The 21,519-nt window shown below is 39.0% G+C and overlaps 1 protein-coding gene across 11 annotated transcripts in view; it reads left to right on the top strand.

Annotated features, from left to right (window-relative positions):
- The window catches only part of NEBL (nebulette), a 357,048-nt gene that overhangs the window by 288,404 nt on the left and 47,125 nt on the right, over positions 1 to 21,519 (top strand). For 7 of the 11 annotated variants that reach the window (XM_044228976.1, XM_044228977.1, XM_044228974.1 and 4 more), the window contains 7 exons: positions 1,924 to 2,031; positions 7,203 to 7,313; positions 9,856 to 9,966; positions 12,806 to 12,916; positions 17,651 to 17,761; positions 17,929 to 18,039; positions 21,008 to 21,112. The exons of 1 other annotated variant lie outside the window; for it this stretch is intronic. In XM_044228976.1, the coding sequence (XP_044084911.1) occupies positions 1,924 to 2,031; positions 7,203 to 7,313; positions 9,856 to 9,966; positions 12,806 to 12,916; positions 17,651 to 17,761; positions 17,929 to 18,039; positions 21,008 to 21,112 (768 nt within the window). The remainder of the gene's footprint in view (positions 1 to 1,923; positions 2,032 to 7,202; positions 7,314 to 9,855; positions 9,967 to 12,805; positions 12,917 to 17,650; positions 17,762 to 17,928; positions 18,040 to 21,007; positions 21,113 to 21,519) is intronic. 3 more of the 11 variants (XM_044228981.1, XM_044228980.1, XM_044228984.1) reach the window with 3 other exon arrangements.

Below are 21,519 nucleotides of genomic sequence, written 5' to 3'. Positions count from 1 at the left end.
TTACAGTATATCAGTTAATTAAACCATGATCAAATCTCATGATAATTTCAGTTTTCGTAGTGTACTAATTTGTCATCGTGAGCTGCAAAATTAATTTTCCAGGTGCCAAGTTTATTAGAATTTCTCAGATCAGTTAGAAGTGTTATTAAAAATTATCTTACATTAATGTTTCTTTCAAGTATAAAATTCTGTGTATTCCCTGAAAGAAATTAAAAAAAAAAAACCTTCCCTGTGAACTGTTTAAGGGTGTTATCTATACATTTTTTAATTCTGAGTTTCAGTAGTTGCAAAAGATGTCATTCCAGCATCTACTAAAATATAATTTTACATCACTCCATTAAATGTATCCTGTGGAACATAAACTCCTTAATGATTTGATACCCATCTTCATTTTAAAAATAAACAAATTGGCTATCCTTTAAGGTTTGGAAACCTACATTTTTTTTTCTCTTTGTATTCTTACTTTTTTTTTTTTTTTTAAAGATTTTATTTATTTATTTGACAGAGAGATCACAGTAGGCAGAGAGGCAGGCAGAGAGAGGGGAAGGGAAGCAGGCCCCCTGCTGAGCAGAGAGCCCGATGCGGGACTCGATCCCAGGACCCTGAGATCATGACCTGAGCCGAAGGCAGCGGCTTAACCCACTGAGCCACCCAGGCGCCCTGTATTCTTACTTTTATTTATTTAATTTTTCCTACAAAGTTTTATCCTCGCATATGTTATTACAGATCCTAGTATGTTACTACACTTCAAACACTTTTATGATCACTCTGTCATACTTCTCTAAAACAAAAATAGGCCTACAAATAGGAATTTAAAAACCTGTTACATTTCCTGCTACCACAAAGTTCTAAGTATTGAACAACTACTTTTGGATTTAATCATTATTAGAAGTGCTATTACTACATAAGTTAAGAAACAATTTCAAAAAATTATTTATACATAAGAATTTTATTTTATTATTTTTAGAAGAAGATTTATATTTATTTGACAGAATGATAGAGAGCACAAGTAGGCAGAGTAGCAGGCAGCGGAGGTGGGGGGGGAAGCAGGCTTTCCACTGAGCAGGGATCGTGGTGTGGGAGCTCGGTCCCAGGACCCTGGGATCATGACCCGAGTTGAAGGCAGCCATTTAAACCGCCTGAGCCACCCAGGTGCCCCACAAATAAGAATTGTAATGAAGATGCATTTCTGAATGAAATGAATCATGATCAATACTTTTTTGTGAATGTAATTCTAAAAGACATATATTGCTAACAAAAAGCTGATCACTCTGACACCTTATATGTAATTCTAGTTTCTGTTATTAGGAATTAGAAAATATAGATCCTTTTACAAACTAAAATACGAAAGAGGTTGGTTGTAACTGAAATAAATAATTCATGATATGATATTATTAAATAATGCAGGGCAAAACTGAAAGCAATTACATAAAATCTCTCTGTGTGGGTGTTACTCAGTGTCTGTGGAAGAAGACAATAGTCCCAGAGAACACTGTCTTCCCTTTGAAAGAAAGAGAATCACACCTGTGTTTTCCTCCTTGTTCATGATTTTCTGATAGACATTCGAAGGCATCACAGGGATCTGTCTCTATGTATATATGTGTGTACCATTAGTGTATACATATTAACCCCATGTATATGAGATATATCTATATATCCGAGCAATTTAAATAATTCATCCAAGTCCTAGAACTGCATTTAGTAGTTCTAAATTATTTTAGTTCACAAATATTTCTGTATATTACCTGTTTACTTCTTTTGTATGTCATTTAACACAGGGAACCCAGTGACCAACCCAAATGGCCAGAATAATACAATGTTAGAAACTAGGATGATTAATTTCGGATGTATTTATTTTATTTTTCTCTATTGGTACAAGGGCTTGTGAGCTTTATGTGCTTTTTATACTTTTTTTCAATGCAGGTTAAATACAAAGAAGAGTATGAGAAAAATAAGGGGAAATCAATGCTTGAATTTGTTGAGACACCCTCATATCAAGCTTCAAAGGAGGCTCAGAAGATGCAGAGTGAGGTGAGTCCCTTTGATGTTATGAACTTTTTTTTTTTAAGTTTATTTATTTTTAAGTGATTTTGTGTCCAACATGGGGCTCAAACTCAGGACCTTGAGATCAAGAGTCACATGCTCTCCCAAATGAGCCAGCCAGCTGCCCCTGTTATAACTGTCTGATGCGCATTTGGTGTTTCAGCATTTGAAAGGAACCAGCGAAGTGATTCAGAATGTTGAATGGGTCTAGAGGAAAGCACACTGCCCAGGAAGGCCAGGGAATCCCCGTTCTAGATCTGGCATCTTGTCTGGGTCTTTGACATTCTGTGGCCTTAAGTTTTTCTCATTTGGCAAATACAGTATCAGGCCAGGTGAGCTCTTTGAAACTGCCCTTTCACATTCTATGATTACAAAGTTGACACTTTCAGGTTGTGTCCGTGTAAAATTATGATGAGCAGAAAGAAAATGAAGAGCCAGGTTGCTCTATTTACCTTTTTTTTTTTCAGTGACAGTAGAACTCTGTGCTAAGCAGTTTGCTAAAAGATTTATATATATCTCATTTAATCCCCTCAAGGTAGTGATGCTAGGTGGGCATATCCCTCAATTGATAATCATCTACTGATTAACGGTCTTGTCTGAAATCCCATATCCAGTAAATGCCAATGATTTAGGACCTGGTCAAATCATGAGTGATTCTCTTTTTTCTGTTCCTTTACTTGGTTGATTCTCCCCACAGTCCTCCCACACCCCAAACAGTGACAACAGAAGTTTTAAAATACCAAGAGAAAAGAGCAGTTAAGAATTTTTTGTACGTATGCATTCCATGTTCTATTTAAAATGATGCCGAGGGACGCCTGGGTGGCTCAGTTGGTTAAGCAGCTGCCTTCGGCTCAGGTCATAATCCCAGTGTCCTGGGATCAAGTCCCACATCGGGCTCCTTGCTCGGCAGGGAGCCTGCTTCTCCCTCTGCCTCTGCCTGCCTCTCTGTCTGCCTGTGCTCGCTCTCTCTCCCTCTCTCTCTGACAAATAAATAAATAAAATCTTTAAAAAAAAATAAAAAAAAAATAAAATGATGCCGAATTATATCCAGATATTGCCCGAATGGTTTTGCTTCATCCTAGTGAGATTTCTTCTGCTCTTTCCTTCCGTACATTTTTTGGGACCAGACACCAGACAGAGAAGGTTTTCTCTGCCAGTACCCAGATTCTGTGGGTGCACCAAGTTATTACCTCAAAGAGACAGAAATAGTGGAGAGCAGATCAGCCGATTACGGCCCCACGCCAGGTGTGCTCTGTGGGCACGATCTTGTCTATTCTCCAGTCACAATAAAGACCAAAACAGGGAGAAATGAGAACTTCCGGACAATGAAACTCTTATAGGAATTTTGAAAACAGCATATGTGCTATTTGTTGTTATTTATGCTGCTGTGTGTTATAATTCCTCTTTCCAGGGAAAGGGCAGTCAGACATTACGGGGCTTTGTTGAATTGTCCAAGTTGTTTAATTGTGTCTTCAGGCAAGAAAAGAGAAAATGGCTTGTTTTGTCATATCTCATAGCTTCTGAAGTTCGACCAAGAAATAAGTGAATATTTTGACGAAATTAGCTGTTTGTTTTAACTGAATTGGCAGAGAGGTTAATTTGGTCATAGTTCAGAAGCCTGACAACAACTTACATTTAATGGGAGAGCTTTTATGGGACTATCATTGTCTTAGTTTTGGCCGCTATTAACCAAGTGCCACAGACTGGGGGGCTTAAACAACAGACATTTATTTCTTACGGTTCTGGAGGCTGGAGGTCCGAGATCAGGGTGCCAGCAGGTCAGGATTCTGGAGAGACCGTCTTTGGGGTGCCTTCTCGCAGCCTTCTCACGGTGTCCTCCTGTGGAGGATAGTGGAGAGGAAGCAAACTCTCTTGCGATGAGTTTGAGGGCACTAACCCCATCGCGAGGGCTCTACCCCCATGAGCTCATCTGTCCTTATCACTTTCCAAAGGCCCCACCTCCAAATGCATCACTTTGAGGGTGGGGTGGGGTTTCCACGTATAAATTTTGGAGCAATACAGACATTCAGTCCATGTCACCTTTTCTGCATTTCGAGAATCGTATGCAGAGTACTGTGCCCTTACCAGGTGGGGAGCTGGAAGGCAGCCTCTGGGTTGAGCCTCCCGGTGGAGCCTCCAGAACTTGTGGCCTGTGTCAGTTGTCCCCAGGCTCTCACTGATAGTCAAGTGTCATCCTTCAAGGAGAAGATGGGCACCTTCAGACTGGGCTTTCTGTCTTCTTGCCGCCAGCCCCAGGCTATTATTATTCAGGTGTTTGGGCTACATCTTCTTGTCTTACTCATAGAGGGACATGTTCCCCTGTTTTCCGCTCTTTGATCCTCTTTGTACTTTCTCTTCTGAAGGCTGCCTTTTCCCTCCCCTTCTTTCTCCCCATGGCTCCAGTACTCAAACCGTCCGTGGTAAGTCTTGGGGAAGCATGTCGGGAATGCACATCCCCACGCCGCTGCCTCAGGAGGTCCTCCATGAGTTGGCCAGTAGAGACTGGGAATCCTGCTTAACAATATCCCAGGAGCTTCTGATGTCGGTGGTTCCACAACCATACTTTGAGAAACACAGACTCATTGAAGAAAACGACTGTTCCCCTAACTTAAAGTCATAAAAACCAGATGGATTTAAACAAACAAACAAGCCCAAAATATATAGATAATCTGCCTCTCAGAGATGCAGTGGGCAAAGTAGACCAAGTTGTTTTTCTTTATATGAAATGCTTAGTTGATTTTTTTTCTACTGGGGATAGACCCTCGAAAGAGGAAGATCCCCAAGACCAAATTTCACTATACAGATGACAGGGCCTTCAAGAATACCTTCTGAAAAAGTGCTGTTGTTTCTACATAGACATGTTTCCTTGTGCTGATCTTGGGAATCTGAGAACCAGCGCTTTGCTTTTACAAACATTGCTATGCCTACGTGGTACAAAATGAAAATAAAATGTCGACAACTGAAAAAAACAAAACAAAACAACAATAACCCCCCCAAAAAACCCCACCCCAAATCAGTCAAATGAACTAATCGAGTCCTTCTGGTTGGCTGTTTTGACATCAGGTGCCAACAGCTTTAAGGTTTAACTGTAGTAATGTATTTATTATATGCTACAGAATTCGACTACATCGGGGACTATGTGGGCCTTTTGTTAATATTGGCTTTCAATTTTTGCTGTTCTGATTTCTGGTATTGTCGCTAAGGGGAAATTATCCTTTGCAGGGGCTGACACATGTTTTCCCTTTAATTATAGCCTCTGGCTATTAGATTTTTAGGCTCAGCAGTTGTGTTTCTGCTCAGCAGGGCTTGAGGAGAGAGAAACCTTTCAATAGAAAATATTTTTGGCCCAAATTTATACTACAAAGGCTAGAAATGTAAAATATCTAAAAATCATAGTCAGACCGAGGTTGATGTGAAAGATGCGTTTAGATATAGTACCAATGAAGTGGACGCAAAGAGAAACGTCTGGGTTACAGATGCTTTTTATTCCTACGAGGTAAGCCTGATGATGAGTTTCTTGAGCCTACTCTGGGGAAAGCTAAGTGTGTATGATGTCGAGGGTGGTCACTCATGTTTCTGTCAGGCCTATAATTATGCTTCTCTCACATTTCTTCGAATGCCAGATACAGGTTTAATCAGTATGTTTTCTAGAAGAAATCTCCAAATCTGGCTTTGCAAATTTCTTTGTCTTCTGTTTCATAAAAAAGATACTTAAGTTTTGTTTGTTTGTTTGTTTGTTCTGGTCAATCAACCTTCCTTAATGACTTATTTCAGCAAGATAAATTTTTCACCGGAGAAGGGTTTCTTGAAGTGGATGATCTGAAATAAATAAATATATAAAAATTTTTATTTTTGCTTTTTTAAGAAGACATTTTTGGCCTGGAAATACCCTAGCTGCAGCCTTATAACTGTATAATTTCAGTTAGTTCCACATAAAGAAGTGGGCGGTTTCTCATTGTTCTTCGGGAATATCTATAGTTCCTTTAACTCAGAATGTTCTCAGTGCAACGTATTAATCACTTTGTTAAATTTTAGTGTTTCCAGGACATCTCTTGTGACCTTTTTTTTTTTTCTTCTTTCCTGTGGCTTTCCACAGATCATTTGTTAAATAGTTGTATGTGACATAAATGTAGGAGAGCCAACAACCACCTCTCTGATCGTCCCTCGCGGTTTGGGAGAATTTCTTTACACAATTACCTAACTCTGTAATAGGTAGATTATGAACCCAAAATGGCCTTTGGTTTTGCATTAATAACAATCTCCTGTAGAATTTATATTTATTATCTTTGTGATGTAATGTGAATAAAACACTTAGCTGGTAAAATGTAGGCTTTTGTGTGTCCGATAAATACTTCACTTGGATGGAGATCTTTGTTATTTAGAGAGACTGTTTTTACAGTCCTGAGGTGAGAGTTACATTGGCTTTCAAGTCCATGGGTCAAATGCTGGAATTGAGGGATTCTTAGCCAAAGGGTGGCCAAGAATGTCGAAGGGGCAGGTGAGGGTACGGATGTCCGCCCTTCACAGTCACCCTCTGCCCCTTTCACTTCCTAGCTGAGAACTCTTTCCTAGAGAAGAATTTATCAGCTTGAAGATAAGACTCCTCACAGTATACCTTGATGTAAAGGTGGTAGAGAAACAGTTTCAGGGCCAAAATCATTAAAGGAAGACATGGAAGCTGCAGCGTGAGATGGTCTTTGCCACGTTCACAAAAGGCTTCCAGCGAAAGGGGTGATGAGAACCTCAACATTTATGCTCCTAGGCTTTGAATGGCTTTCCACACGGCCAGACTTTCTTCCAGTGGATGGATCCACCCTGTTAAGAATGAACCAGTCCAGGGATTCTCAAATAACCCACTTCATTGGCTTTCCTCTCCAGTCAGGCTGGAGTCAAATAGTGACCGTTTGATAAGGTGTTCAGCAGCGTTACTCTGCTTTCCCAGAGGCAGCTGGTCCTTGATGATTCTTCTTTTGTTTGGTAAGAATTCTAAAATTTACAGTAAATTTGGAGTGATTTCCTTCCTTGTGGCTGTGAAGACTCCAAGGTGGTAGGATTATATAAGGCAAACCTCAGTTTTGTTCTGGGAACTCTTGTTCTGATACCTTTCTGACAGTGATGAGTATTTTCTAAATTTCAAATTATGTGGTCTTATTTAACAGAAAGTTTACAAAGAGGATTTTGAGAAGGAGATTAAAGGAAGGTCATCACTGGATTTAGACAAGACTCCAGAATTTTTACATGTAAAGTACATCACCAACCTTCTGAAAGAGGTAGGGTCTTGTGATTTACTATTAAATATTGTGAAAGAAAACTAAAGAAATAACCCAGGAAATATTTACTCCAAAATTCCCTACTAACTGGGATGTTAATCTATTCCTCTTTCTCTCGTTTTGACCTTTATGAACAGAATTTTTCATTTTCATTAACATTTCCATTTAAATGGAAATTCACATTTCCATTTAAAGTTGGGGGAAGAAATCACCCAGAGTTTCTGGAAAAACTTGAAAAATATTCTGACTCTGTGTTTGTACCTCAGAAGCTCTGTAGACAGTTTTATAGCAGTTTTTTTTTTTTTTTAAATTCTGACTATGGGTGAGGCAAACTTCATTCTTTCAAATTTAGTTATTCAAAAATGCATTTTTGAACCAGCGTTTTCTGCAACTCTCCTGTAGCATTCTCGGGAGTCTGATCATCAGAAATGAGGGGCTCAGATGTGAAGGTCTGGGTAAATGACACATTGTTTCTGAGTGGATTGTGTTCTAAGCAGGGGAAATATTTAGCATAGAGAACATAGGGACTCACATTGATTTTTTATTTTACTCTCAGCGGGAATCTGCTCCCCTCCCCCCCAAGTTGGTGCATTTTGGCTCACGATATATTACATTTGCTGAACATTAAGGTCTTCAAACCAGCAATTAAAAATGTCACGCTCATAGTCCATCCCTTTTAAAGTTTCTTTTTCTTTTTCTTTATTTTTCTATTTTTTTTTTTTTTTTTTTTTTTTAGTGGCTGAAAAGTAACTCGGAGCTCTTCGAACTCCCTGTTTAAATAGAGTCTCTTTACATATAAGGGGAAGTATTACAGACCTTTTCACCCTGAATTTTGACTGAAGAAGCTACTCCTGAAAGAAATATCTTAAATCAGTGAAATAAATTCGAGTACGATTCTGTACATGAACTTCCTTAATAACTGAATGCCAACTGGCCTTTACCGTTTAACTGCTTTTAGAAATTTAATGTGCCTCGCTGTTGTAAAGTATGTTGGGCTGAAATGGGCATATGGTTTACGCAAGAGTGCTTTTGCTGTCCTACATTTTCTCACTCCTAGTTCCTCTCGAACTTTTTGAAGTCGAAGTCTAATCAAATGGCCACTTCCTGCTATTTTCTTTCCTTTACAAAATATGCACATTTTATATGAAACTTTGAAAGGAGACTCTCTTTTATCATTTACATGCAAATGGAATGTTAGATCCAGTTTAAGGTCCATAAATGACATTGACTGTCTCTTTTATTTCTCTTTTTGAAAGAATCTTATTTTAGGTGTATTGATTCAGAATGTTTGCATCAGGATAGTAAAAAACCCATAAGACTATGATTAAAAAATCTTTTAATTCAATTTTAAAGAAGTCTAATTTTAAAAAAGGAACTCTCAGTGACTTAATGAAATTAAAACTTTTCTTTCTAAGTATATGCACTTAGCTTTAAATTGTCTTTGCGTTTTTTCCTTTATCATGGTTTTTACATTTATATTGCCATTTAGAATGTTCAAAGTATTGTTTTATACTTCCATTTCATTTGATTCCCCCAATTGCCCTTTAACATCAGTATAATAAGTATTTTTATTTTCATTTTGCCTGCGCGTGTGGAAATCAAGGCTCAGTTACTTAAAGTCTTTTGAAGGTCACATGTCCAAACAAGTGAAAGAATTCCTACTTTCATCCAGGTCATTTGACTCCAGAGCTCTTTCCAAAATTACATTCAGGTCATTACAGTGTCTTCTAGACTATTAGTTAAGCAGAGGACTAGCTAATTTAATTATACTGGACAAAGAGAAAATAACATCAAATGAACCCTAGAATTTACTGGACTATAACTTCTTATTATTAAAGGAAACCTCATCTTTTATCTGGCAAGTTAGTCATAAGTGCAACTCCGTTGAATTGGATCAAGATATATATTGTTTTCATAATACATTTACTAGGGAAAAAAAAGAAATTCATTAGCAGAACAAAAACCTCAAGTTATATATGGGTATTAGTGGAGACATTTGGATCTACTTAAAATATAATATTAAAATGGATGACATTCAAACTATGTATTATCAATCTGTAGGAAATTATTTGGTTTTATGAATCTGAATAAAGTTGATTTTTTTTAAACTTTCGCTACATCAATCCTTTTGATTTTGTAATTTCCAATTCTTTCTCAACTATGGTCTTTTGGTGATTCATATTTTATAGACAGCTTTCAAAGAAATACTTCAGATAATTAATAAGAAGCATCCATTCCTAAGATCTTCCTCACCACTTAAAAGGAAGACATCTTTTTAAAATATGGCACCAATATGGTACCAAATATACTGGAAGTCAGGATGAAAGGGAAAATCCTGATAAAATTGGAAGCCACTCTAAACATGACTAAAAGAGAAAATAGAGTCTCTGTAGAAAATTAGGAGCATAAATACTCAGGAGTCTGATTCCTAACTTCCTAGAAATATTTTCTCCTTTCTTTGGTCTCTAGAAAGCATGTGACATGGTATATCAATTAAAGGGTATCCCAGAAATTTTTGAATTGTCATGTTCTTGTCTCATAGAAGGAATATAAGAAAGATCTGGAAAATGAAATAAGAGGCAAAGGAATGGAACTTAACCCAGACGTTCTTGATATTCAAAGAGCAAAACGTGCATCTGAAATGGCTAGTGAGGTAAGTTTATTTATTTAGCAACTGAAAATGTATGAATTTTCAGCTGACTTCCTTGTCTGTAAATTTTTTTCAAAGATTTATATACATTCTGTAACTTTTATGTGCCAGGTGGTAATAAGTAGCTATTCCTAGTAGTCATTTTCCAGTCAAGGAATTAAAGGAAAAAAAAAAAGAAAAGATATTCACCATCTCCTTTCCATGTGGTATGAGAAAAATGACCATTTCCGGGACGCCTGGGTGGCTCAGTTGGTTGGACGACTGCCTTCGGCTCAGGTCGTGATCCTGGAGTCCCGGGATCGAGTCCTGCATCGGGCTCCCAGCTCCATGGGGAGTCTGCTTCTCCCTCTGACCTTCTCCTCGCCCATGCTCTTTCTCACTGTCTCTCTCTCAAATAAATAAATAAAATCTTAATAAAAAAAAATTTAAAAAAAATGACCATTTCCCCCTTGCAGAGAAAAAAATGTGTTTAATAAACTAGAATAATTATAGGAGATTCAATTTGAATTTTTAAGGAAGTAAAAGGCAGAGGATTGGGAATGTGTATTACAAGCTCTGTCAGTTACTATGGTGCAGGTCATGTGCTCTCCTGCTCTCTACCCAACGGAGCCCCCACACCGTGCATCCACTGCTCAGTGAGCCCACATAAAGCTCTTTATGAAGTGAGAGTGACTTTGCTCACTGTGCATGGAATTTGTGGGGAGGAATGAAATGCCCCTGAAGAGCTCGGTCCTTTCATCCTTGTGTTATGTCATTACTTTGGTATCAGATAATGACCCTGTGCTTTGAGGAGAATCTAGCTGAACTGAGCAATGAGAAATGGAAAGTTGTGTCCCCATAGGTTCATAAACTGAGGTAATCATGATGATGGTGATCCTATAGGCAGGCTGAAGATGACAGGGACCCAACTCAAACTGGGTGAAGCAACAAAGGGAATGTTTTGGCTTATGAATAGAGAAGTCAGAAGTCAAGTTTCCGGGACGCCTGGGTGGCGCAGTTGGTTGGACGACTGCCTTCGGCTCAGGGCGTGATCCTGGAGTCCCGGGATCGAGTCCCACATCGGGCTCCCAGCTCCATGGGGAGTCTGCTTCGCTCTCTGACCTTCTCCTCACTCATGCTCTCTCTCACTGTCTCTCTCTCTCAAATAAATAAATAAAATCTTTAAAAAAAAAAAAAAGTCAAGTTTCCTTCAGGTTGGAATCCAAAAGACGTCTCTCTTCCTTCCTTTCTCAGTTCTGTTGTCTTTATTGCTTCAACCTTAGGAAGCTATCTCCAAGTGATGGCTCATCCTAACAGTAGGATAACTCCTATCCATTCCAGTAATCCCAATAGGAAGTGAGCATCTGTTTCTTTCTTCCTTCCTTCCTTCCTTCCTTCCTTCCTTCCTTCCTTTCTTTCTTTCTTTCTTTTTTTTTTTAAGATTTTATTTATCATCTGACAGAGAGAGACACCGAGAGAGGGAACACAAACCGGGGGAGTGTGAGAGGGAGAAGCAGGCTCACTCCTGAGCAGGGAGCCCGATGCAGGGCTTGATCCCAGGACTCTGAGATCATGACTTAAGCCAAAGGGAGATGCTTAACCAAATGAGCCACCCAGGTGCCCCTGAACATCTGTTTCTTATATTTACAGCTAAGGTCCTAGGATTGAATCTCACTGGATCAGCTTCTATCCTGTGTCTACTTCCGCCCTAATCATTGTGTCTAGGGCAGAGGAGTGTATTGGTATGGTTCTCGTGATCCCTCCTCGGTTGTTTAATTCCATTCTAAGTGTAAAAGATTCAAGGCTTGCCTGGGTGGCTTTGTCGGTTAAGTGTCTACCTTCAGCTCAGGTCAAACTCCTGGAGTCCTAGGATCAAGCCCCATTTTGAGCTCCCTGTTCATCAGGGAGCCTGCTTCTCCCTCTTCCTGACCCCTGCTCACTCACTCTCTTTCTCTCTCTCTCAATTTCAAATAAATAAATAAATAGTCTTTAAAAAAAATTCAAAATTGTTATGTGTTTAAAAAAATTTTATCATCATCTTTGGCCATATCCGTGTTCTTTAAATGAACTAAAGAATTGAAAACCACTATGATGTCTTTGGCTAATATTGACATCACATGTCCCTAAGTTAGTAATTCTGTACAGATTCTTCTGTTATGGTGACATGTACAGCCCACATTCAGAGGTAGATCTTGTAATCACTTGTCGGCAATACCTGGAAAAATCATTTTAGACTCTCAATGGCGGAGTCTGTCTAGATACAGCTGCATGGCACTATGGGGGCAGCAACAGCAGTAAGTCAGCCTTAGCCCTACAAGTACAGGAGTAAAAGACCAAAAGAAGCTATCAGTTATTGAACACCTACTATGTGCTGAGCACTATACTATATGCTGTCTCATTGCTCCTCAGACGGCTGGTGCCTGGAGGAATTATTGCCCCCATTTTTCAGAGGAGTAAACCGGAAAGGTTACACATTCCCAGTGTCACACAGCAATTGAGTACTGTGGTCTCCAAATCAACCTTCTTTCTATGGCATTAACTCATCGAAACCTGCCTTCCTATCCCCCAGCCCCTAACACAGTTGTCAGTGAAGCTTCTCAGCATGTGTAGTAAAAACCTCAAAGCTTCACATACCCTTTTCCAGTGAGAATGGTGATACCCTTCTAAGCAGTCCAGAAAACTTAGTTCTGGGTGATCATTTCATAGTACAAAGTAAAGTGTGTTTTCTTCTTCTTCTTCTTTTTTAATATGGTCAGCAATTTTTTGGTATCATTGATCACAGATACAGGTTTGTCCTTAGAGTGTCTGAATATTATAAAATGCTGGTTTTTTGTTTGTTTGTTTGTTTGTTTGTTTTTTACAGAAAGAATATAAGAAAGACCTGGAGTCAAAAATTAAAGGGAAGGGAATGCAAGTTGGCACTGACACCCTTCAAATACAGCATGCCAAAAAAGCTGCAGAGATAGCTAGTCAGGTTAGTCGAGTGAATGGTACAGATGTCTTAACACCTGTATTTCAGGGGGCTCCTGGGTGGGTTAGTCGTTAAGCCTCTGCCTTTGGCTCAGCTCATGATCTCAGAGTCCTGGAGTCAAGTCCCGTATCAGGCTCCCTGCTCAGCAGGAAGCCTGCTTCTCCCTCTCACACTCCCCCTGCTTGTGTTCCCTCTCTCGCTTTCTCTCTCTCTGTCAAATAAATAAATAAAATCCTAAAAAAAAAAAAAAAAAACCCTGTATTCGGAACTTCACAAATCATATTAATCTCCCAATTAGTACATGGAGTTTCCCAAAGCTTTGTGATTAGTTTAAAAGTTTGGAATGGAGACCATTCCAAATCAGCATGTTTGTTTGAAAATGTTTAGTTCCGGCTTTACTCATTTCCTTTAAATATATCAAAGAAAACTAGGGGGAGGGCATTTTAATAGAACACACACACACAACACACACACACACACACACACACACAAACACCCATACCCCCTCTTTCTTATCTTATCCTGGGAATACAACAAATTTCACATTCATCTGGGCTATAATAAATGTTTTCATGCTATGTTTTCTTTAAGGATAGGTCATGTGCCTCTCCGTACATCTGCGTTTCCCACTTTCTGAACAGACCTTGAAAATCACATATTGAGACTCTAGCCTGACAGTGATAACCATTTCTGTATGATTTGGTTGCACGTTCTGAAAATACCCCATTGACCTCACCATCATGCTGGAAATTCCTACCGGGTTAGCATTTCGGTCATCCTGAATGACCGTGTTCTTTCATCTAATATTTTCCTCTTCATGGAATGCATGTAACAGCAGGATATTAATTTAGAAGTTTTGGCTTAGAGGCTATGATATGATAAAGAACAGATAACAACGTTGTAGGAGTCAGACCATAAATGTGTAGTTTTTTGAAGGCAATATCCCAGAACCAGTTCCATACCTCTGGAACTCCTCCAGAAATTTCGAGAATGTACGAGCTTCACTGGAGTAGAGGGTATTTGGGAAGAGCTGATTTTGTGAGAAACATTTGTAAAGAGAATTTTGCGGAGAAGGCTAAGGAGTGCTGCCCACTTACCTCAAGGCTGGTTGGGGGGTGTTTCGTGGGGCTACTCTGAGAGCTGTAAGGTAATGTGTTTGCAGTTAGGAAGAGCTGGCTCAGGGCTGACTCCCCGCAGGAAATCTGGAGGGTGAGAGGGAGCTGATTAAATGCCCTCTAGTCTGCTGCTGCGTTGGGATCTGATTACATCCCCAGGGTTAGGGTCTGGCCAGGGGAATGGAAGGGTCATAACTGGTTTGGGAAAAGGATCTGGAGATGGCATAGGAGTCTTGAGCAATAGAGGTTTTATTTAGAAATGACAGAGTTGGGGGGGATGCATACTGAACAGGCCCTTGAAAACCTCCTTTGACTTGACCCCTCCTTCCATTCTCCTGAAATATAGCCATTGTTGCAGATTTGTTGTAGAACCTTCTGGATCTATTTTTATGTGTATATAGATAAACATAACACTTATGTACACGTAGACTTAAAAAGTCCTTAAATACCATGTTTTTTTTTCCCCATACTTGGTTTCCTCACTTAATATTATAGACCTTTTTCCATATTACTTCATATAGTTCTACCTCATTCTTATAGCAAAATTGTTTCATAACTTAGATGTGAATATGTAGCCATTTACCTTTTGATGTCTCATAGGCATTACCACATGTAAATGACATGTAAAATGTAGTAACAGGATCTCAATATTAATACAATAAAACCAGAAGGCTTAATTTTTCCCCGGATCTGCTTTCCTTTTCCACTCCCTTCTTAGCAAATGTCATCAGTGAGATATCTGAAGTAGCTTGGATTCTTCTCATCAGCAACTTTTATTGACTCTGCCCCAAAAATGATTTCTAAATCCATCTACTTCTCTCCACCCTAGTCCAAGCTACCATGTTTGTCACCTAGATCCCTGCAATGGCTTCTAACTAGAATTCTGCTTCCATTATTGTCCTCTTCATAGCCATTCTTTACCCAACAGCCAGAACCATCCTTGAAAAATTACGGTAAATTATGTTAGTCTCACTACTTAGAACTCTCCCATGGTTTCCAGTTATGTCCAGTATAAATGCCCCACTCCTTGCTGCTGCATTCAGAGACCCTCTTCTGCCATTCTCATCTTATTCCCCTCTTCCCTTGCCCATTATGATTGTGCTCCAGCCTCACAGACTTGCAGTCTCTGCAGAGTGCTGTTTTCTTCTGGAAAGTTCTTTCCCTGGTCTTTGCCCAGTTGTTCTTTCTAGTTATTCATTGCTTAGATGTAATGGTACTTTTTAATGGTGGCCTCCTTGGGATTCCAAGTAACTAGCTATTTGAAACTATCAAACTATTACTTATAAATCTCAGAAATGCTTCTTATTATTAGGAGGGGGAAACATCCAGTGTTAGTTCAATGTACTGGCTTAGAGTAAGGGGTTTGGGAGTGAGGAATTCAAGGCTGGAGAAGAGGCTTCAAAATCAGTCTGAGAGTTGAAGCCAAAAGAAGGTATCCTTTCCATGGAGAGAACAATGTGGAAAGACTACAAATTATGTATTTCACACTTTTATCTAAGGGCCTCTAAGACACATTCTTTTCATGAAACATTGGAATGTCATATCTTTCCTTGAACCGTATAGACTTGTTTTATTCAACAATATGCTGCTTTCAATCTCTGTGTGTAGCTTAGGAATGTCTGCTAGTTCTTGAGAAGCTAGGGGAAAGAAGGGCCTAGAGGAGTCAGGTGTCCTATAGTTATATGTACATCATGATTATAGCCATGCTGTTACTTTTGCAATCCGAAGGTCTCATTTGTATGTAATCCTAGCCATGTCCCCTTTTACCCAGTTGCTAGGTTCTCGCATCTATTTCAACCAAACTTTGGGACTTTTGAGGCTTAACTTTCCAAGGAAATTAATGTGGTATATATTGTTACATGAATCACTTCCAATAGTTAAACCCTCCAGAACCTATGGAATTGACCATGTGACTTTCTATTAGCCAATAGGAGATTAGCAGACATGACTCAGGCAGAACCTATAAAACTCTTGTGCATTGGGGCTTGTCTTCTTGGAATATAGGTGCCATCATGTTTTTTCTTAAACCTTCAGAATTTTAGGGTGTTTTATTATACATTAGTATGTAAATGATGTAACTAAGGTCCTATGTAATCTATTGATGTGCTTGAGGATGCTTTTAGATTTGAACATTCATATTGCAAAATTAAATGACGTACTTCTACCCTGGGACCTTGGTGGCTATCTATGATTAGTGCCTCACTTTCTATATACATTGTCCTTCAAATGAGGTGCTTTGTTTGGGGGCCTTAAAGAGGCTTACTAGAAATTTTTTTTAATACATACAGTAATAATGGAATATTATGATTTTGAAGGTTAAATGCTATTATTTAAATTGTATTCAGAAATGTGAAACCGAGACTCCAAGTCAGTGAAAATAAGCAGAGTTATGAGTAGAAGATAGAAAAAAATGTAATATTTTTCTGAGATTGAGATCTTCGTTTATACCTTTTAAAATAAAGGATATCACAAATAAGCAAGCCAACATTTATGCCATTGCAGGAAAACTGCAAATCTAGATTATGTCACATCTAGGCTACATCAACATAGTCGGAAATAACTGTTTTAGAAGAGATGTAATTAGATACAGCAATGTTTTTTTTCTTGTAATACAATTTTTCATTGAAGAATCCATACACACTGAAAAGTGTACAATTTAAGTCTACAGCCTGCTTGATTTTTTATAATCTGTTTTAAAATGTGACGAGTCTTAGAGACATGTTGTGTCTGGGTAATTATGACTATTTTGTAAGTAACACATAATTCAATTCAGGCTGCTCAAAATAAGCAGATAATTTATGGTTCTTAGAACTAGACAGTAGAGGAAGCCCTAGGCTGGGCTTGCTCTGGGGCTCAGACAATGTAATTGAGTTTCAATCTCTATCTTCAGTTCTCAGGCAGGCTTTCTTTTGTTCACAAAGAGGTTCTTAGCAGTTCCTGGGGCTTCTTCTTTCTCCATCCATGTCTAGAAGAAGAGGGAAAGCTTCTTGATAGTATGTGTGGAAGAAGAATCCTACTTGTCCCTGGAGAATTCTGGAAGGGCCAGGGATGGAACTTCACAAATCATATTGTGATTATACCCCATTCCCCATACCCCAAGGGATGGGGTATAATGGTAAATTTATGTGAGCCCAACAGGACCCCCTGACTTGGGCCAGCCTCACCCAAGCTGAATGGTATGGGGGAGCTGTGAGTTGCCCAGTGGCAAAGCAGGGAGCTAATGGGAGTTGGGGGTAAGAGCAGTTGGATTCCAAGGAAGCAACCAGCAATAATTATTTACTGCAGAGCAAAAAGTGACAATTTTGCAATGACATCCTACTGATACTCATCAGATGAGTTATATGTTAACCAATAACTGAACAATTTTATTGTACTGAAATAGAAAAACTTCCTCTTTAGCTAACTGTGTTTCCTTTCTTAATTCAGGTTAGTGGGCAGGAGCCTTCTGATCCCTTGTGAATAAGTCACTCCAAGCCATGTTCCTCCCACAAGTTTTAAAACTCTTCCTAGTTTTGTAGAAATAAGAGTCCAAAGCCATGATCTTGATGTGAAATGCCAGCACAGTTGTTAACAGTTTTTCACGTTCTTGTGGAGCCCTCACTGCATGTTTTATTTTCTCCAGAAAGACTATAAGAAAGATCTGGAGACTGAAATAAGAGGGAAGGGCATGCAAGTGGGCCCAGACACTCCTGATATCCAGAGAGCCAAGAAAGCATCGGAAATGGCCAGCCAGGTGAGGAACCCACAAGATACAAAGTTTACACCAGACACAATGATCTGCGTATAGAAAAAGCATAAATGGCATTTTCACACGTGTAGCCTTGAGATTCAAACACATACATATCAGCCTTGTTCTGGAAGGAGAAGCGAAGCTCTGAAGATTATTTTCTGTTCGTTTAGAAAGAATATAAGAAAGATCTGGAAAATGAAATTAAGGGGAAAGGAATGCAAGTGAGCATGGATATCCTGGACATACTACGAGCCAAGAGAGCATCAGAAATCTACAGCCAGGTTGGTGAAGGGAGTAAAGAGACTCTGAATACCATTTTCTGATTTTCAGTCCCCATGTGCCTTGTGTGTCTCTAAGACTGGTATTTTTTGGAGGGCACTGTATTCAAAGTCACTGCACTCTATTCTAGGAGCTATTGGTCAAACTTGATTAAACTCAGTAATGAAAGGAAATTTGCTGTAAATTCAATTCAGTGGCTGTTATTGAGTGTCTGAGCTCCCCTGTTTGAGTGCAACAACACTGTGATCCTTTTTATTTTTAGTTTTTGACTCTAGTGCACGCTTGAATCCAGAGCTCACACTACAGAGAAAAGATTACAGATGAGTTTGTCTATTAACCATCTCATAGTAATAATGAATATTATCCCTAAATAGTCAGCTCTAATGAAGAATAAATAAAACTGTGCAAGGTGGAAGGTGAAATTGAACATTAACTAAAGATTAAGAGAAGAATGGTCTTCTTGGTAAAATTTAATTTACCAAGTGTGACCTGTCACACATCCTCTCTAAAGACTTGTAGAAAAAAAGCTCTAAAAAAAGCTGGATATGGATATAACCAAAAAAGAATATATCTCATGGAAGAAGTTATGGATAAAATCTGATCTGGGCAAAAAATTCATTAAGGAATATTGTCTTTGCTATAAAATTTACAAGGAAAAGAATGAATCCCAATGGAAAAAAAAACAAAGGGGAATGAAAAAATTAAAATGGTGATAGAAAATTGACAAAGGAATTGCATTTGATGAATGGGATTTACGATGAAAAGAATTTTCAACAAAATCTGACCAAATTTTTTAGAATTCTGATTAAAGCACGAGCAGAATCCGAACATCTAAAGGGCGTCTCCAGACGACAGAGTCAAATGTCAAAGGAATTGTCTGCTTCTCGGCCTCCTCAGATGTCACAGCTGTGGGATGGTCCTGAAATGCATGGCCATCTGTCCTCAGTGTCTCCTTGTGTCACCTGAATGAGGAGAAGTTAGCTCTAACTATATCAAGTGACTAAAATTATAAATAAATACATAAACCAAGTGAAGGGTCATAGGAGTCAGTGGAGAAAAGTTACTATTTCAAGAATGTCAATCTCATTCATTCATTCAGTAAATACTTTCTGAGCACCCACTTACGTGTAAAATTAGACATGGTTTTGCCCTTAGGGAACTAATCTCATAGTTTAATAATCAAATAATCACACAAATACAGTATTACCCACCATGATATCTGCCACCATGATATATGCCACTCCCTCCAAAGGTAAGGGCTTCCCATGGGAAGCGATGCCTGAGTTGTCAGCATTCCTGCCTTAGCTTAACAGTGTTGCTTTGTTTGTGTGGGACAGAAGGATACATCTAACTTCAAGGAATTTTCATTATTTTAAGATACAATGGAATACTTATGATATTGTAACAATGTTGTGCTGAGTCTCAATACGAACAGTAATTACCTTTCCTGACAAACATGTGTTAACTTCACTGACTTTGGGCCCAGAGTGCCTGGGTTGAATCCTGGCTCTGACACTTCTTAGCGAGTGTCTCAGTTTCCCCATCTGTAAGAGGGGATAGTAACATCATCTGCTTGGAGAGTTGATTTAATGAGTTAATGTGTATTTCAAACCATACCTATGACTATATAAACGTGGGTACTCATTGAAGGTATGGCCCAGATTGGACCAGAGCATGTATTATAGTAATACATTTAGTACACAGAAAATTGAGATTTTAATCTCAACTATAGAAATACTAGTATCTTTCCATTATACAAACGTATCTTTTTCTGAAGTAGGAAACAAAGCACAAATCCAGAAGCATGAAAAATAGTGCATATAAAGAGCCATGTTACTCGTAGGAGCTATAGGACTACCTTGAACAGGGACTGGGGCTGCTCATGAAAGACTAGGTTTCTTCAGGGTTCTGGTCACCAATTCCAATGCATGTATGTGGAGGCTTCCCCACACCAACAAATAATTCTTGGACATCAGCAGGGGACTGGAGAATTCAACTCAATTCTGGCACTGTCTACTAGAAGCTGGCACCAAGTTCTACAGGTTATGGGCTCAGTCCTACAGGATAGTTCCTCTCCCCTTTTCAGATGCCAATTGCAAGCTCAGTTCTTCACCTGTGCTTTTTGGTCAACAGGCTGTAGATCACAGGTTCCCAGGACCCCATACTCAGGGTTCATTTGCTAGAGCAGCAGATGGAACTTACTAGATCAGCAATTTTTTATAAAAGGATATAACTCAGGAACAGGCAGATGGAAGAGATGCATTGGAAGAGATGCATGAGGAAGGGTCATGGAGCTTCCAAGCTCTCTCTAGTTTCATTCCCCATTTCCCCCAAATCTTACCATGTTCACCAACCTGAAGCTCTCCGAACCCTCTCCTTTTGGGTTTTATGGAAGCTTCATTACATTCAACTCTGGGTATTGGTGATTGATTCAGGCTCCAGCTTCTCTCCTCTCCCTAGAGGTTGTGGGTTGGGGACTGAAAGTTCTAACCCTCTAATCGCTTGTTTGGTTCCCCCTGGCAACCAGTCCCATCCTTAAGTGTGGTCCAAAAATCATTTCATTAACATGACTAAAGATATTTTAACCACTCTCATCACAGGAAATTCTGACAGTTTTAGGAGCTCTGTGCCAGAAATAGGGACAAAAACCAAATATGTATTTCTTATCATAAGTCACAATATCACAAGTTTCTAATCTTAGAAATGGCACAGAGGCCAAGGCCTCTGGAAGCCTTTGGATGGACTAGGGTGGGAACCGTTCCCTGAGAAGAGGCAGCCTGTTTCTCTGGACTCTTTGCTTACTCCTTTTATTTCTGCTGTCCCATCAACAACTGCTTTGAACCATAAGATATAATTTATAAGGATATGAGCCATGTGGAATAGTAGAGTTGGAAGCTGCATTATTTTCTATCTCTCATACATGTACATCACACACAGTCTCAGATTCATATTAAATGTTTATATTTTTAGAAAAAGTATAAAGACGAAGCAGAGAAGATGCTTTCTAACTATAGTTCTGGGTTAGACACTCCTGAAATTCAGAGAATCAAGATAACTCAACAAAACATTAGTGCGGTGAGTAACAATTACTGCTTCTCAGTGGGCACCTTGAAATTTTGTTTCCAGAAGGAGGGCATTTTTCCTCATTGTCTGATTGTTGCGTTGTTTGAATTTTCTATCAAAGGTATTCTCTTTCCTTCGTTAAAATAACAAGAGTACTGTTAACCAAAATTCAGTCAAGTCAATTTAAAGATCTGATTGGTTTTATTCAATAATTCATGAATCAGGCAGTGTCCCCTCTAACAGATTTGAGAATGATCAGTAGAGATGTACAAAATGTACGGCTTTGATAGGCAGAAACCAGCAGGACAAGGAAGTTATTAGCAAGAGAGAAAATAGGATTGCTTCAGACAAGGTCACCTTCCCTTAGGGAAAAAGATGGGGGTCTATCATGCAGATTACCTCTCTAGTGCTGATGAGGA

This window comes from Neovison vison, chromosome 12 (genome assembly GCF_020171115.1).
Source record: "Neovison vison isolate M4711 chromosome 12, ASM_NN_V1, whole genome shotgun sequence".
Lineage (NCBI taxonomy): Eukaryota > Metazoa > Chordata > Mammalia > Carnivora > Mustelidae > Neogale > Neogale vison.
Note: the sequence above shows the minus strand (reverse complement) of the source record. Positions and strands in the feature narration are given on the sequence as shown.